The sequence below is a fragment of the Sander vitreus genome, chromosome 8 (genome assembly GCF_031162955.1).
Source record: "Sander vitreus isolate 19-12246 chromosome 8, sanVit1, whole genome shotgun sequence".
NCBI lineage: Eukaryota > Metazoa > Chordata > Actinopteri > Perciformes > Percidae > Sander > Sander vitreus.
Window position 1 is genome coordinate 16,821,718 of NC_135862.1, and position 16,817 is coordinate 16,838,534.

General features: G+C 40.1%; 1 protein-coding gene across 1 annotated transcript; it reads left to right on the forward strand.

Moving 5' to 3' along the window:
- The first annotated feature begins 949 nt into the window (after window positions 1–949).
- On the forward strand, window positions 950–9,310 carry LOC144522242 (vesicular glutamate transporter 2.1-like). The gene is made up of 12 exons (XM_078257182.1): window positions 950–1,035; window positions 2,492–2,747; window positions 3,186–3,304; window positions 4,260–4,374; window positions 5,349–5,436; window positions 5,661–5,747; window positions 6,113–6,255; window positions 6,336–6,485; window positions 7,804–7,936; window positions 8,025–8,135; window positions 8,227–8,354; window positions 8,981–9,310. Exons 1-12 carry the CDS (start codon window positions 950–952, stop codon window positions 9,308–9,310), a joined length of 1,746 nt encoding a protein of 581 aa, XP_078113308.1.
- Window positions 9,311–16,817: the final 7,507 nt, after the last annotated feature.

Sequence of the window (16,817 nt, forward strand, 5' to 3'; positions counted from 1 at the left end):
AGATTTGGTCTCCTTAACTTCCTTACACAACACTGCCTCTGCGTGGTTGACTGCATACTGTACTTTACGGTCTCGTTCTACATGTGTGAATGGCATGTCTTTCTTTTATTCAGTGAACAACATTACAATGCTCAGTTTATACATTTTAGTGAAAACAAATCTTTCTGCCTAAACGTGTCCTTGAAGTTTTAACACTGTGTAAACGCCGCAGGTCACACAAAAACCGAGAAATAACCGGATGTGTGTGTGTGTGTGTGTGTGTGTGTGTGTGTGTGTGTGTGTGTGTGTGTGTGTGGGGTCATTGCTTTGTGCCTGCTGCAGCAAGGTATTTATCGGACGGAGCTAGTCCTGAAATCTTTTTTTATTCAGTTATATATAGTCTACCTCAGTAAATGAGAGAGGTTATGCAATTGGCAATTGTCACCGTTAACAGTAGTAGTAATTGAATTAGAGGAGGGAGCGGAGGGAGGAGGGGCGCTGCACGGAGCTGCTGACAGGTAGAGGAGCTGTGCGCTGTCCGCGGTGCTGAAACCTCCTCCGGCTGCTGCCTCACTGGAGATCCTCACCTCAGATTAGACCGGAGCTCCGCTGACCTGCACCGGCTGAAGATTTTCAGTTTTTTCCACCTCGATTTCTCAATCTATCTATTTTCTGTGCTGCTGTTTTCGAATCGCTGCTTGGATCTTAAGATGGCACTGCATGGATTAACATTGCGCAAGGCAAAAGCGGACTTATTTGACTGCTGTTTTGTGACTGTGAAACCAGCCCTTTCAGACTGAACGTGTTCCCCCTCTTTCTCCATTTTCTGGCTCATCTTTTTAGGACATCGAGGCGTTTTCTGCTTAAAAACCAGAAGCGCGTTATTTGGATTAATATCTTAACAATATGCTCATTAATGCAGCACTGCCATTTGTTATAGTACTATAAAATATTTTAAGATAATTTGAATATGGAGCCAGGCACTGAGAAAGCTGCCCCTACCACTAAGGAGGGAATAAAACAGATCGCAGGAAAGGCCCTCGGGAAAATATACAGGTAAGGCGAAAGAAATTCCCATTTCTGCATGTCTTTCTATGACAGCATGAATCTGTTGTGAGAAATTAAAAATTAAAAAAAATGTCCAGATGTTTAGATCACAGATAAAACATGCACTGGCTTTAAATGTGCTTATTACTGAATTACAATGAAATCATGAGGGAAATCTCTTCTTTATGAGATGAATCACGGACAGGATGCTGAAAGCAGAGTCGTGTGGCTCGAATATTTAAGGATCAGATATTTCCCTGGAGGATGATCCCCTCCACCAGCTGCTGTGGGTGTTTTTTAATAATTAATGAAACAGAACGAGTCGTGACACAAGGTCGGATGATATCTATTACCTTATGTATCTAACTGTATTAATCCAAGATCGACGGACTTCATATCAATTGACTTCCTTTATTCTTTATACTGTCAGAAGGACCTAAATGAAATGTAGTCCAAAAGAACACTGAAAACTGACTGGAAAGCAAACAGATCTATTCAATTTGAAATCAGAGAAAGGGAGAAGGTTGCAGAGGAGCAGTTTTCACATTTATAACATTTTATTATTTATTAATTCTGATTGGAAATGCAAATAAAAAATGGCCTTTGTTTGAATATTAAGCCGAAAAACAAAACAATTTTTACACAAATCATCTGGAAACACGAGCTTTAAAAAAAATACAGATACTTTAGACGACCATTTTGTGCAAGCACACAACGTTCGTTTATTTTTTTACTCCTTAAATGGCTTTCAGATGTTGAACTTGATTTCAAGTTGCAACATTGAAACGTTCAAAGCTATGCAAGAAAAAAAATCTGTTGGTTTCATTTAAGCTGTGGCAGGCCTGGTATTTTACTGGATGAGGCCTTCACATTTCAATGCTTAGTTTTTTAAATTAACTTAAATATCTTTGTACAAATTTGAAGTGAAAGCCAAAGCAAAATACCAACGTCACATGTATGAGAGCTAATAAAAACTAAATAAAATGGCAAAATTAACTCTAAACAACGATGGTGCTGATATTGCTGCAATGCGGTATGAAGGTAATTTTTTCCTCGTTTGCCAACGAGTCTTTCTTTTACAGAAACATGAAGAATTTCAGCAGGGAACGAAAAAAAAAGCATTTTGACTTTAACTAAAAGGGAGCAGGTTTCCAAACGGGCCTGAGGCAAATTAAAAGAAAAAAAATAAAGAAGGCCTGTCGTTGAAAGAGCACGAAGTAAAAATGCAAGCATAATTTCCTCTGTAGCATAAGCTGCAAACAGCCTGTAAGAGGCATATGACTGAATGCACGAGTATAAAGTTGTTGTTTTTTTTGAAGAAAATCAACGAAATCACATATTTTCCACTGATAGTTCTCGCTCCTTTAAATGCAGCTAAACCTGCCTGCATGTTTGATTCCACACATCCGACATATTGACATTGGATGTAACCTAAGAGCATATATAATCGGCTCGTGTCGTGCAGGAGGTTGGAAAAGCGGCAGCAGACAGGTGATGCGATCGAGCTGACAGAGGATGGGAGACCCAGGGCGGACCAGGAGCGGAAGAAGCCCCTGTGTGACTGCACATGCTTCGGGCTTCCGCGCAGATACATCATCGCTATGCTGAGCGGGCTCGGCTTCTGCATCTCCTTCGGTATCCGGTGTAACTTGGGTGTGGCCATCGTCAGCATGGTCAATAACAGCACGATACATGAAAACGGCAAGATCATCATCACCGAGGTGCCTGTAAACTCCCCCCCCCCATGCACGAGCCCCACATGCTTAATAAGTGATGAGGGGCAGAACCTAGACTATCAATAGGTTTTTAAGCACACCTAGAGAACCTTAATTGACTTTATATTGCATTTCTTGTACTGAGCATGTATGTTACAGTAGCAAAGTAGAAGCAAATAGGCTACGTGTAGGTTGCTTCATTTTTATTCGTAATTTTCCTAAAAGTCTGCTTATTATGTGCTTTAATTATGTGATCGATCACGTTATTTACCACTGGTGTCGCTGCAAAGGTAAAAAAGCATCACATAAAATAGATCCAGATAGCTTTCTACTATTACACTATTTTCCACTGACAGTTTTTCACATTTAGATAAGAAACATTGGTTACATTGGTTTTCTTTTCTTTTTTTATGATTAAAATGTGTCTTTATTTGTCTCTGAAAGAAAGCGAAATTCAACTGGGGCCCAGAGACCGTGGGGATGATTCATGGCTCCTTCTTCTGGGGCTACATAGTTACTCAGATTCCAGGAGGATACATCTCCTCAAGACTGGCTGCAAACAGGTAACTGCACACGACCATTTTTGGAAATAAACTACGAATAAATAGTGCGGGTGGGGGTATGAGGAAATAGATTTCTAAGTATCAGTCTCCCTGTTGTAGATATGTTCCTATTTTTTTTTATTTCTAATGGAAATGTAGGTGTAAAATTTGGATGTTGGTCTCATGGTTTGAATAAGGAGCCTGACCTTACAGCAGATAAACTGGGGATTTGGCTGATGCCCACCAGGCGTGCCTCCTCATGTTAATGAGCTCCCATGGGACCACCATGTCTAATCCTTTATGTTCAGAGGCATGGCAACCACACCAGCCAAAGCCCTGTGTGAAATGCAGTTCTAAGTAATGATTGTTGTATGATTTTAATGGCCATACTGCCTCTTTTTCACATTATGTTACTAACAACTGATTAGTCAGCTACAATTAGACAAAGGGAACAGAACAAATGTGCAATGTGCTATTTGAAAATTCTGTAAATACAAGAGTGATGCTATAAAGCAACCAAAGTAGGATAAGGCCTTGTACATCCACATTATAGGATTGCTAGGTTTCTCATGAGGGAAATTGTGCCTAAAGAAGATGCAAAGCTTTGAAGAGCTTGATCATGCCAAGTCAGCCGAGCACCCCTTCTGCTGCAAACACCTCCTGTGCTCACTCCCTGGAAACTCAATAACTGCCTGTGTGTGTGTGTGTGTGTGTGTGTGTGTGTGTGTGTGTGTGTGTGTGTGTGTGTGACATCAATTAGGATTGATGTATCTTCCTTATCAGTGTTTATTGTTCCAGTATGTGAAGTATCATACAGTTAACTTGAACATTGTATGGATATCTTATTGCATATCTAATGTTTTAATGTCTTTGAAGTGCTTGAATCAATTTTGCTGCCATGTTGTATCGTGCTTGAATAAGATTATCTTGTTTAGATGATATTCTGGCAAATAATTCCAACACACTGTTTATCCAGAGTTTTCGGTGCTGCCATTGTGCTGACATCCATCCTGAACATGTTCATTCCCTCTGCCGCCCGAACGCACTATGGATGTGTCATCTTTGTGAGGATATTACAAGGGTTGGTGGAGGTACGGATGCACAGTTTGCACATCAGATCCTGACCTTTAAAAGACTCAACAAATGATGCCTCATTATCAAGCTGAGAGCTAAAATAAACCCTTAATGAAATTGTCCTGACATTCTGTATTTGACCATGTTTTACAGTTTGACCACTCCTTTTCATACTGAACTCCCTGGCTTTCTACTTGAATTTGCATTAGAACATGAAACCCATTATGGAGAGCTTCCATTCAATATACTGTATACAATTGTCAGATCAGTACAGCAAACAGCATAAACCTCTGAATACCAGGGCTTATTTATGTTGGTTTCCCTGGCCAAAACAGCTCCATGTTCACCTAGAAACATCTAGAACAAAAGAGATAAAAACCACTTGATGTGGGCGGCTCCCACAGCTCAACAGAAAAGAAAAGATTTCAGCGAGAGATGCTATTATCAGACTGAAGGTCATCCTCCTTTGTGATTTTGTTTTTTGCTGCACGCTGTCATTTCAATAGCAGCTCATGACCGTTAAGAGAGCGAGCCGCCTGTGTTCAGCACCCATCGACTTATTACTGCAAATTAAACATTAGCATTTCAGGGTGTCTCCCACTGCAAGCCCCAGCAATTTGTGTCTATCAATGGTTGATTGTATGCCACTTAGTGTGTAATGAAGATTTAATGGGAGCAAATTCAGTTTGTTTTTTTCATGAAGTGGGCAGCCTGAATCTGCACTGACTCACACCTAACCCATTAGTCTCTGTTAGAAAGGTTAGGTACAATTCACGTCCGTTTGTTTGTTATTAACTGCAATTTGTCTTGCATGTCTTTGGCAAAAGAGAACAGACAGCATTAATCAGTTACGTCACATAAATTCTATTGACTGAAAGTGGAAAAACAGATGTAAAATAGTTAAGAAGATTAAGAAAAACACAATAAAGTTAAAGGAAAATAATCCTCGTGTGTTCAGACTGTGACTGTAATGTAATGTGTCTCTGTGCAGGGAGTGACTTATCCAGCCTGCCACGGGATCTGGAGTAAATGGGCTCCACCGCTGGAAAGAAGTCGTCTGGCAACCATCTCCTTCTGTGGTACAAAATCTACACACATACTCATGTTTCTGGGATTGGCTCATTAGTGTCATAGAGACTTATCATCATATTACTTCATACACTGCAATGCAGGTTTAGAATAACAAAATACTGCTACTCAAATGTGTGTGTAAACGTGTACTGAACACACTGGGACAACACTGCTCTCTGAATAAGCAGCATGGATCAAATTCTGCCTGGTCATAATATTTTGTCTTGTTCAGGATCATATGCTGGTGCAGTGATAGCCATGCCTCTGGCTGGGATCCTGGTCCAGTACACTGGATGGCCCTCTGTCTTCTATTTGTATGGTGAGTTTCATTGTGTTAAAACCTTAAAGTGAGACTATGCAACTTTTCAAAGAATAAACAACAGAAGCTCTCTCTTACAAATGAAAAGTTCAATTCATAAGCTCTAACTCACACCCTTGTTCACACTCAGGAGTTTTACTGCTACATCTATTGTTATGGCTACACCATTCTATCAATTCTACATATCTTGTGCATCATTTTATATACATTTCCCCAAAATGTAGTCTGACATATTTGATATCTTTAACAAACGTTGGGATCTCCACTAGAATTTAAAATACAGTTCTGTGGGTCTGAGCAACGGTTGGCTGCACAGCATGAGTTTGCAATGACTGGCATGTTCATCTCTGTCATGATCTGTTCAGGATGCTTTGGGATATTTTGGTACATGTTCTGGGTCTTGGTGTCCTATGAGAGCCCAGCGGAGCACCCGACCATCACAGACGAGGAGCGGCGTTACATCGAGGAGAGCATCGGTGAAAGTGCTCAGCTGATGGGTGCAATGGAAGTTAGTTCTCAATCTGTATCCATTGATCTGTAACACCACACCAAGTGCAACACCAGCTGATTCTCTGTTTGTTTTAACAGAAATACAAGACCCCCTGGAGGAAATTCTTCACCTCCATGCCCGTCTATGCAATCATCGTGGCCAACTTCTGCAGGAGCTGGACCTTTTATCTGCTTCTCATTAGCCAGCCTGCATACTTTGAAGAGGTGTTTGGCTTTGAAATCAGCAAGGTAAATAAACCCAATAATGCCTAGTGTCAGTCAACAAATATCTTTCAATGTCATGTAATCTAATGTTCAAGATTACAAGATAAGATTTCTCAGATATGAATTGCAAATTAAGAACCTTCTTGATATCACTGCTTTGATCTATCCTATTAGGCGCTGAAAGTATAACAATGCTAGGACTCTGATGAAGATGTAACTCTACATTGAAACGTTAGTCACTGTTTTGCACCTTAAGTAATAAAACTGTCAAGTAAGAAGACATCTGTGTTGCACTGGCTATTTTTTGTTACAGTATAACAATGCTGTTGTTCATTCATTTTGTAATTTGAAATTTATTCTTGTGCTCTAAAAATGTTAATTTAAAAATTTTATAAAAGTGTGATTCTCAATATTAAAGCAGCTATAATCAATAGTTTTTATAATAACAATGTGAAAACATGACAATGTGAAAGGGGTCGCTCGTAGTGACGAACCTACAGTACAGAGAATTATCTCTGGAATCTGCAGCTCCTCGGCTTTACGGAGCTTCATAGTGAGTGTTAGCTCATTGTTTAGCTGTCCGGCCTGCAACTTTACTGTTTTGGTTCACTCTCACATGGCATTGTTTTGTTTTTACAGTGTGGTATTAGTACTTTTACTTAAGTAAAGGATCTGAATACTTCTTCCACCACTGGTTGGTAGAGACCAAAACAGAGCTAAAAGAGAGTGACTTATATTGAGTGCATGTAGTGAAGTGCTTGAGCTTTTACATATTATTATATTATAAATGGTTTACCTTGACTTATTACTGAATACATTTATGTTGATTTGACCTGAAAATGGAATGTGGGAATCATTACCTCATTTTTTAAGTTGAGTCACGGTTAAAATTCTTTTAGTGAGCCCTTTCACAAACCATTAAGTGGAATAATCTTACTCCTTTGGGAATCACTTAGGTTAAGAAAATAGATTTGAACACTGATTTTGATCATTTTTATCGATGCAATTTTACAATAATTGCTTCTGAAAGTGCTGTGGTTTGGTACTTTTTTGATCCTGCTGTCCATGAATGAAGATGTCAGACAAAGCTTCCAGTTGATCTTAAAATTTCATAATCTTTACCCTCGCTGGCGAGTGTGAAGCATGAATCAAGCTGGTGTAATTCAGCTTCAGGATGTGCTGCTATGATTACTGCATGTGAATTATTGCTTGGCTGTGATGCTGCAGTCAGAGGTTGAAACAGACACAAAGATTGCGTCTGAGAATAGAAGAAGAATCAGTTTTGCTTTGACAGTTTCTTTGTGGCTGTCACTTTTGATTTAGTGTTTTGATGATTTCTCAGGTTGGTGTAGTGTCAGCGCTCCCTCACTTGGTCATGACCATCGTCGTGCCATTAGGAGGCCAGTTAGCGGACTATCTGCGGACCCACAACATCATGTCCACCACTATGGTCCGGAAAATCATGAACTGCGGAGGTGAGACTTTGATAATCCACTCTCTGTCTGTTACCATATTATTACAGAAGTATTCCTCACCAGTTTGCTCTCTTCTGGTTGTTTTTAGGGTTCGGTATGGAAGCCACTCTCTTGTTGGTAGTTGGTTTTTCTCACAGTAAGGGGGTGGCCATCTCTTTTTTAGTTCTGGCGGTGGGTTTTAGTGGATTTGCAATATCAGGTGAGTCTCAGAACAATGGATTTTAGTTCAAATTATTTTGTGTTATTCAAAAGAGCACAAAACTCTGAATTTTCACTCTTTGTTGCTGTAGGTTTCAATGTCAACCATCTAGACATCGCTCCTCGCTATGCCAGCATCCTCATGGGTATATCCAACGGGGTGGGTACCCTGTCAGGGATGGTCTGCCCTTTAATAGTGGGAGCCATGACAAAGAACAAAGTGAGTCATTTCTATTCATACTGTGATGTGAATGTTAATGCAGATAAGAACGTTTTATGTTGAACACTTTATACCTTTATATGATGGCCGGGGTTAGCTAGTTGCTCCAAATCACATTTGATTGGATAAATGTACAGTGTTTAACCGCCCCAAAGTTTTAAAGGAAGAGAAAAGAGAGGCATTTTGATATAAAATACACATATTTGGCATGTAACAAGAGATAAATGAACAATAAACACAGGGACACAGGATTAGGATTAGCACTTTAACACTCAAACTGCTTCATCAGGACTGAGTGTAATTTGATCATATTTGACACATGATATTTGATATTGACAGTGGCCTGGAAACCCCACAACTGTCACCAGACTTTGATTCTAAATCCTGATTGGTACACAGATAGCATGACATCATCTTTCTCCAACTACTGTACCCACTTCAAATCAGTGGGAAGAGCACAGAGATAAACACAGAAAGAGGAATCTTTCATGGGAAACCAAAGCTTTGCGAACTTAAGCAGAACCTTTAGGAGCTCACTGCTCATGGTAAGAAGTCAGTTGAGAGAACACATTGTCAGGGCCTTAAATAAGTGACTCAGCCTGGCTGCAACTGTTTTCTGTCTCTAGACCCGGGAGGAGTGGCAGTATGTCTTCCTCATTGCTGCCCTGGTGCATTACGGGGGAGTGGTGTTTTATGGGATCTTTGCATCTGGGGAGAAACAGCCATGGGCTGACCCTGAAGAAACCAGCGATGAGAAGTGTGGTTTCATTGATGAGGATGAGCTTGCCGAAGAGACGGGGGACATTACGCAGAGTTACAGCGCGATGGGCGGTCCGGCTAAAAGCTACGGGGCCACTGCACAGCTCAACGGAGGCTGGGTGCAGGACTGGGATAAGACGGAGGAGTATGTACAGGAACCGGCCGGAAAGATGTATGCTGAGCGCGGCTACTCCTAAACCAGACAGTTGTGGAAAGTCTGCTTACAGAAAACAGACTCTCCATCACGGATTGCACAACATTATCTTAGATATTTAAATCCATTCTGTGTATTCAAGTAAAACGGTTACTAGATTCAAAAAGCCAATGTAAAGAAATAGTTAATTGCAATGCAAAACAATCCTCATTAGATTCTCATGTCTCTCATCACATCTACCTACTGTAGGGCTTCACTATACAGAGAGCAAAGAAAACTGCAGGCCTATGTTGTACTTCTTAGGCACCCAAACCTCATCAACCTACTTGAACAACATGAGCCAGATAACACTGCAGTTGACCATCATATAGGGTCTTTCTCTGAAATACCACTCTGATTGCACTGAAACTATAAGTATTCTAAAAACAAAATTCTATTCTGTTTCTCAAATGTGTTTTATGTACTGTATATATATATGTATACTGTTTCTGTGAGACTATTGTGGATTTTGGGTCGTTGATCTGTGTTAACATTAATATAAAAGGCCATATTTTTCATGGACAGTACCTTTTCAGGGAGATGTCTGCTTGCAAAAAAAGGTCTCCTCCTGGAGCGAGGCCTATAATACACTATAAGACAAAAACAGCGTGAGTGAAGTTGAACCGTAGAGTTTTAGTGTGTGTTTGTTTGCATGAATTTGCTCAGATCAATGTTTCAGATGCAGCCGCCTCACAGTCATTGATAGTCCTCATTTGGCTCACTGCTTTGTTCTTAGATAAGCGTCTTCTGCCATTTTAAATAATAAAATGAACTTTCACAATCAGGTGCCAGTCGTGATGTGAGACAATTCAAAAAAGTTTTGAAGGCGTTTGCTCAGAAGACATTGTTAATTGATGTTTGGTGTGCACTGCAATAAATTCTGTGTACCAGCCGCCACCCATCACATTCTGTTTTGTAATGTAACACTGGCTTGCTGTATCTAACTGTAATTGTTTTGGAGTTATGTGATGCTCAACATTAAGGTGTGTGTTTTAACAAATTACTAGGGTCTGGAGAATCCAGCTTTAGTGCTCATGATGCAGGACATGTTTTTTTGCATTTTGTGAGCAAGGAATGCAGTAATGTATGTGAACAACCCGGTTGTTGTGATCTCTTGGTGTTTCTTGGTTGTTCTCATTGTCACCAAAAGTACTTTGTTGACACTTTGATATTGTCACGTTTGAGTGGACCACATGAGATACTAGATGGCTCTTTCACCACTTTTTTGCCATTTAAACACTTTCTTCATTTGCTGTATGAAATTTGCAAGGATGTTTAAAAATATATGAATATTTAAGAATGTTTAAGATGACCAAAAGATGCTATTACGGCTTTGTGCCTAAAGTTTATGTAAACAGATAGATGTGATTTTATGGCTTCTAATATTGTGTTTAATGAGGTATGTTGATGTCAAAAGTGTTGTAAAAAAAATACTCATATCATTTTATAAAAAACAACCAAAAGTCACGTTTTTGTCATTCTACGTCATCTTTTCATCTTGTGTGTTGATGTGATGTTCTGTAGTGCATTCAGCTGTTTATTTGAAGGTTAGTGGTGCTCAGAGCCTGGAGCCAGACTACCTAACCAGTTAACCACCTTCTTCAATCAGTGTTGTGCATCTCCAATTCTATCCACGTTTCTCATTACTAAATCAATGACTGAGGTCTCTGGAGTCCAAGAAGAGAGTATTGGACCCTGTAGCTTGGTAATTGGTAAGGGGAAAACAGCAATGTTAACGCTATTACTGTAGTTTACATTCCTACAATTCAGGATCATTGTCTGTCTTCCCAAAGAGTCCTGACTTTAATATGCAGCGTAGATGAAGAGGTGTCATGTAGGTGCACCAAAGTGTGATGAACCTATTAAACTAATCTCGCACTTCTCTGAATTGCACAGGAAAAGATATATCAGAGGCATAACTGAAAAAGAAAACGCATTGTGAGAATGTAATGCAGAATATTACCCTTTCTCCTCAGTGTGTCCTCTACACAACTGAGGTCAACTGTGTTACATGCAACATCTTTTAGAGTGTGGTCTAGACCTACTCTATTTGTAAAGTGTCTTGAGATAACTCTAGTTATGATTTGATACTATAAATACAATTGAATTGAATTTTCAACTATTGACCCAGCTTCTGCATTAAATTGTGACAAATCAATACCGTTTAATTCTAGAGCATATGGACTTTTAAAACAAAAAATGCTTCTAATGAATCAGAATAAATGTTGGTGAGAAGGTTGTGCTACCTTTGTACAGTAATTGTCATTGTATTTTCTAGTTATTTGTGTTTCATGTTTGCTAGAAAAACACTGAACAAACAAAGTGAATTAAAACACATAAAAGACATCAACGCTCATTATAGTGCAAAGACAGTCAATTTACATTTGAGTCAAATACTTGATGTAACTTACAATGAGTGCAGCTCCAGAATGAGGTTCGATTCCTACATTATCAGTGCTAGAAGCAACCATTAGTCATAAATGCAAAGGGTAAATGCAGGTGAAATACTGACTTTACAAGGTGAAACCTGAATGCAACATTAGTTCAATGCAACGTTGTTCTGGGATGACAGGATGATATTCATTTGACCAAAGAAATTATTATGAAAAGAAATAATTAAGAAAATAGCAGATGTACATTTCTACCTGTTACTCTTACCTTAAAAAAGTCAATAAAATAAGAGATAATCATAGGGCAAAAACAAAGCAAGAATCTGTGAGAATCAAAATAGTATAACATAGAAAATGCAATATTACATTTGTAGTGCATGATAAAAATATCAGTGTATATGTTTTACAGTGGCATATTGATATTTAGATCACAAATGTACATAGGATACTGTATGTTGGTTTGCACACATGCATAGTGTGTGCAGAACTTTCTAAATTGTATAGGCTATACAGCAAACGCCACACACAGGGAGTCGTGAGAGAACTGATGGAGGGATTATGACTCACTGTTAAATCTGAACTCAGAGGTGTACAGAGTGAACAAGCAAGGTGATATTACCTTATGGTGGTGCCTCTGTGCTGCTCTGCAGTGTGTCAAACACGCTGCTCTGGAGGCCTACAAACTGCAACCTGTCACTGAGGTGGTAAATAATTCAGTAAGACATGGCGTCCATCAATCCATATGCGTTGCTCAGAGCTCTTACATACAGCAGGAATGGGGAGTCTGGATGAATCAAAGACCGTGATTCTAACTGGGCCTTTCAGCCTCTGCAGGTGGGAATGAGTCATATGGAGCAGATACAGAATATAAGAGCAGTCCATCATTAGAGGTCTGAGCAGCTTCTTTAAGGTATTCATTACACATGATATCACGTTGCAATGTGACCAACTGGAAACCGTTAAATGTGGTAGGTTTTCCAACCTACTCAGTAGGCCAGGGTGAATATATGCAGGGAAAGTCTCTGCAGCCTTACAAATGAAACATTTGCAGCTCCCCTCTCTCCTAAGAAGAAATGATAGACAGGCACAAAGTTTGTGGGGGTGGGGGTTAAGGTGTTGACCATCGGTTTTATGCACATGATGGACAGTCTGAATCAATTTAATGTGCAGTCTACAGTAGCCCTGCTCTGTAACTGATGCTTTGATCACAGGAAGCAGCTCCATGTCTGAAACACCTCCAGGAGCAGCAGTGGCAGCAATTACAATAAATCTCAAGTTTCTCCTCCGATTATCTGCTCGGCTGAGGAGGGAAACCATTAACGCTCACCACCGCCTGGTTCTCGGTGCACATGTTAATTTGACAGAAAACACAATTGTGTCACCGGCCACGTGGAACATGTTTTCTCATGCCTAACCAGCCGGTGTGGTCACGGCTGTTGCACCGGTGACGTACCTGTTGGTGCGCACGGTAATTGGACTAAATCTGTGTGTCGACATTTCATTCATAGGTGGGAATTCTCTCAGCACTCACCTGCCTCCAACCTCCACCCTCTGTTGTCTTTGCAGCATCTCAGACCTAGGTGTTGTGATGTTGTTGGTACCGTCTGTGTAATAGCGAGGGCAAGTGAAGGGGGATTGAGTAGTTGTCAGTCTGTGGGGCAGGTGCAGTTTGGCTCCTAGGGGACTGTAATAGGATGAGGCCCAGCCAGAATGAGTGTTTGATGACAGGGTTGCACTCTCCCCTGGGACTCTGCATGCTTGCAATTATCCTCCTGATCCCTTCTCGAGTCTACAGTCCAAATTGTACACAGCGATCTCTCCTCACGCTGCCTGAATATGCTTTAACTTACAATTTAAAATACAACTCCCTCATTATGCAAAAAGATCAGGTAATTAGAACCCAACATTTTAAAGCAGTATTGGAGTAATTACTGTTTTATGGCAGCCTCCCGTGTGACATTACACTATCTTGGGGCAATTGAATTCATAAACGCCTTCTTCTCCTCCCTAACTGCTTTATTAATGGAGAGCTTGACACCCCAAATCAGTCTGTCTCACTAGACATGTTATGTCTCTGTTCTCCACCCACTGCCACACGCGCAAACTGAAATTTTTTTTTATAGATTGCTGTTTCCAAAAGGATTTCTGAATCTTCCCTACATGAATCTTTTAAAATCTTTTTGCTCAGTTTAGAAAAAGAAAAAAACTCCCTTTTGTGATATGCAAATGGCGTCCACTGTAAAACATCTCCATCTCGTTGAGCTCCCAAAAGCAACATCAACTGTGTGCTATGATTATTTTTATCTGTGCACTGAAACATGTATCAGTACCAAACTACTAACACAGTACCGATGCAGAGAAACAGTGATGCCTTTTAAGGGCAACATTTTCAGACCCCACATATGTGGAGGGAGAATTGCATCTTCCATAATCAGAGGAAGAGGAGGAAGATTGCTACATCCAATTGTTTTATCCTCCACAAAACTGGTTTCCTACAGTTGCATGTGAGGTAATCTATCACAGGTCATTCCAGTCCCCCTCCCCCATTTCACATTACGTTGACAGCCTCATACCCTCCTCTCTACAACATGCTCCAATCAGGCTTGTATCACACACACAGACAAAGGATGAGAGGCTGATAAGATTTTACATGATATTCTCATTGCTTGCAGTGCTTTGCTTTGGAATTTGGATAAAATGCCAGAATTTGCAGATAAGGGAACACCAGAAAATAGCTGCAACTTACAGAACCTCTCTTTTAGGGCAGCATCTAACAATTATTTTCATAATCAATTAATTGTTGCAACTCTACTTTCTTTTGTTCTTTTTTCGTTGTACAGTAATCATTGGCTTTACTACAACGTAACTCCCTCCCTCTGTGCCACAATACAATCGTGTTTCTGCAACCACAGCACCTCACTGGAGCATCTGACTGCACAGTTTTTATGTGTTGTCCTGAAAAGGACGATGTAAACTTCTTTCATCCTGTTCTTCAGACTCAGTAGAAATATTACACTTCTATCCATCTTTTTTTTACAGCTTCACTGCGAAAAAACCCAAATGAAAACATCAATCCCTCTTGGTTGGTGCACGCCTGATGATGGTGGCCACTGATCATCAGCGTCCTGTGAGTGGGACACAGGTGTGCGGAGGGGCCCTCCTGCCTCTGTGATCCAGACAAGGGCCATGCTGGAGCGGCTTAGGCACGTGCCGAGGGAGGGCTCTACACCCCTCCACCCGCTCCTCCACCCCGCCCCTCAGAGGCCTCCCTATTCACACTACCAGATGGGGGCTGGATCTGAGTTTTAATGAATGCTATCCTTCAAGAGCCTTTAGAAGCAGCAGAACAGTCGCCCGGAGCACGTCTCCCTGCAGTTTGTTGCCCCATGCTGACACAGAACAATATTACACTGGATAGAATGAAAAACAAGTCAAGGATGAGATGTGAGAGCAGGAAATACTGTGTGTTTCATTTCTAATTTTACACCCTCACTGTTTTAAGAAATTAGCTGCTACTTGAACAGTTAAGAGATATCTCCAAGCTAACATTTAAAGTGGGCTGGTGGTAGATATTATGGAGCTGTGTCGACCTCCTGTTGTTTGAAGTGATACAATAAGACAACCCTGTACTTTCACCTTGCAGGTTAAGAGCAGTGGGCAATTTGTTCCCATTTTTTACCAAAAACTGGTAAATAGCTGTTCTATATTAAAGGGGTGGTCTTAATACTAGTGAGACCCTTTGAAAAAGTGACGTTTTTTTTATAATCAAATAACGCAGCTCCTTGTCAAGAAAACTAATGATTTTTTGGCATTAAAAGATTGACAAAAATGGCCTTTCCTCTTTATTATCATCACTTGTCAGACATGTATCCTACATAAATAATAAAATGTGTTTTCCTTGCGTATAGGTAGATAAAGGGAGAGGACTAAATTGTAGGCTTCTCATATGGAGTCAGACTCACACTTATGAATCATCACCACGGCTGCTAACCCACTCTGCCAGTTATGTGTAAGGCTGTGAAGAAGAGTGAGAAATATCTAAAAATTAAAAAAAAATTAAAAATGTGTCAGTGTTCAGTCCCAAAGGCTAAATGTGCTGCTTGGTAACAGGATGCAAATGATTTGCTGAATAAACTCCAGAAATGTGTCCCTAAATTATTTAATTTATTTTCTCACATTCTGACCAAACATGATGAAAATTTAAATTAAATGAACTTGCATATATATTTATAACCTAGGACCAATCATTGTTGGTTTACATCCAGCCAGATGCATATGTTCTTCATTGGATGGAAATAAATTGGTTGTGTACATGCAGCCCCATACTCAGTGACCCATGTCTGTCTCAACGTGAATTGCTTTCATGGCGTGTTAAACGAGCCGTGGTCGTGTTGGTGTTTCCTTCCGTACGGCGGCCGGGTCTCTAATCCGCTGTCTGCCAGAGTTATGTCACACACAGCTATTGTGGAGGGTTTGATTGAAGACGCCTGGTCTGACTAACTGATCCCTAGCCACAGAGCTGCTCAGACACACGGGAGAGGTCTGAAATGGGTGAATTGGCAGTCGAGTCACATGACTGGCATCAAGCCAATAAAAATGTTTAGTTTCAGAGGGAGCGCTGCTTCTTGGTGAAGAGGCAATATTGACAGATGGTGTGTGAGAAAGTGCAAATGATTTTAGGTGGGCACAGTTAGAAAAGGGTAAATTGGATTACACAATGCTTTTGCTTTCTTTGCTTTTTGTAATTTCTTTTTAGCCCCCTTTCCTTTCAAACCAATTTCTAGGCCCTCATAAATAAGCAGCTACATAATTATTTTTCAACAGTTCATCTATAATATATTTGGTAGAAAGGGGGGGATTTATGATGCTATAAATGAAGAAGACTTGAATCTTCAGAGACCAATTTAAAAAGTGTAAACTATTCACTGCCTGACAATTACTATTTATAATTTATATTATTTATTATTTAATTCAGTCAGATCACATGCTGCTACTGATGACAAGGCAGCATTTTTTTTTTTTATCTATTAATTCCATTATTACAAAGTAGATTTTACAAAAATATTTAAGCTATACTGTGAAAGAGACAGGGTAGTGCAACGTACTTTAAGGCTTTCAGAT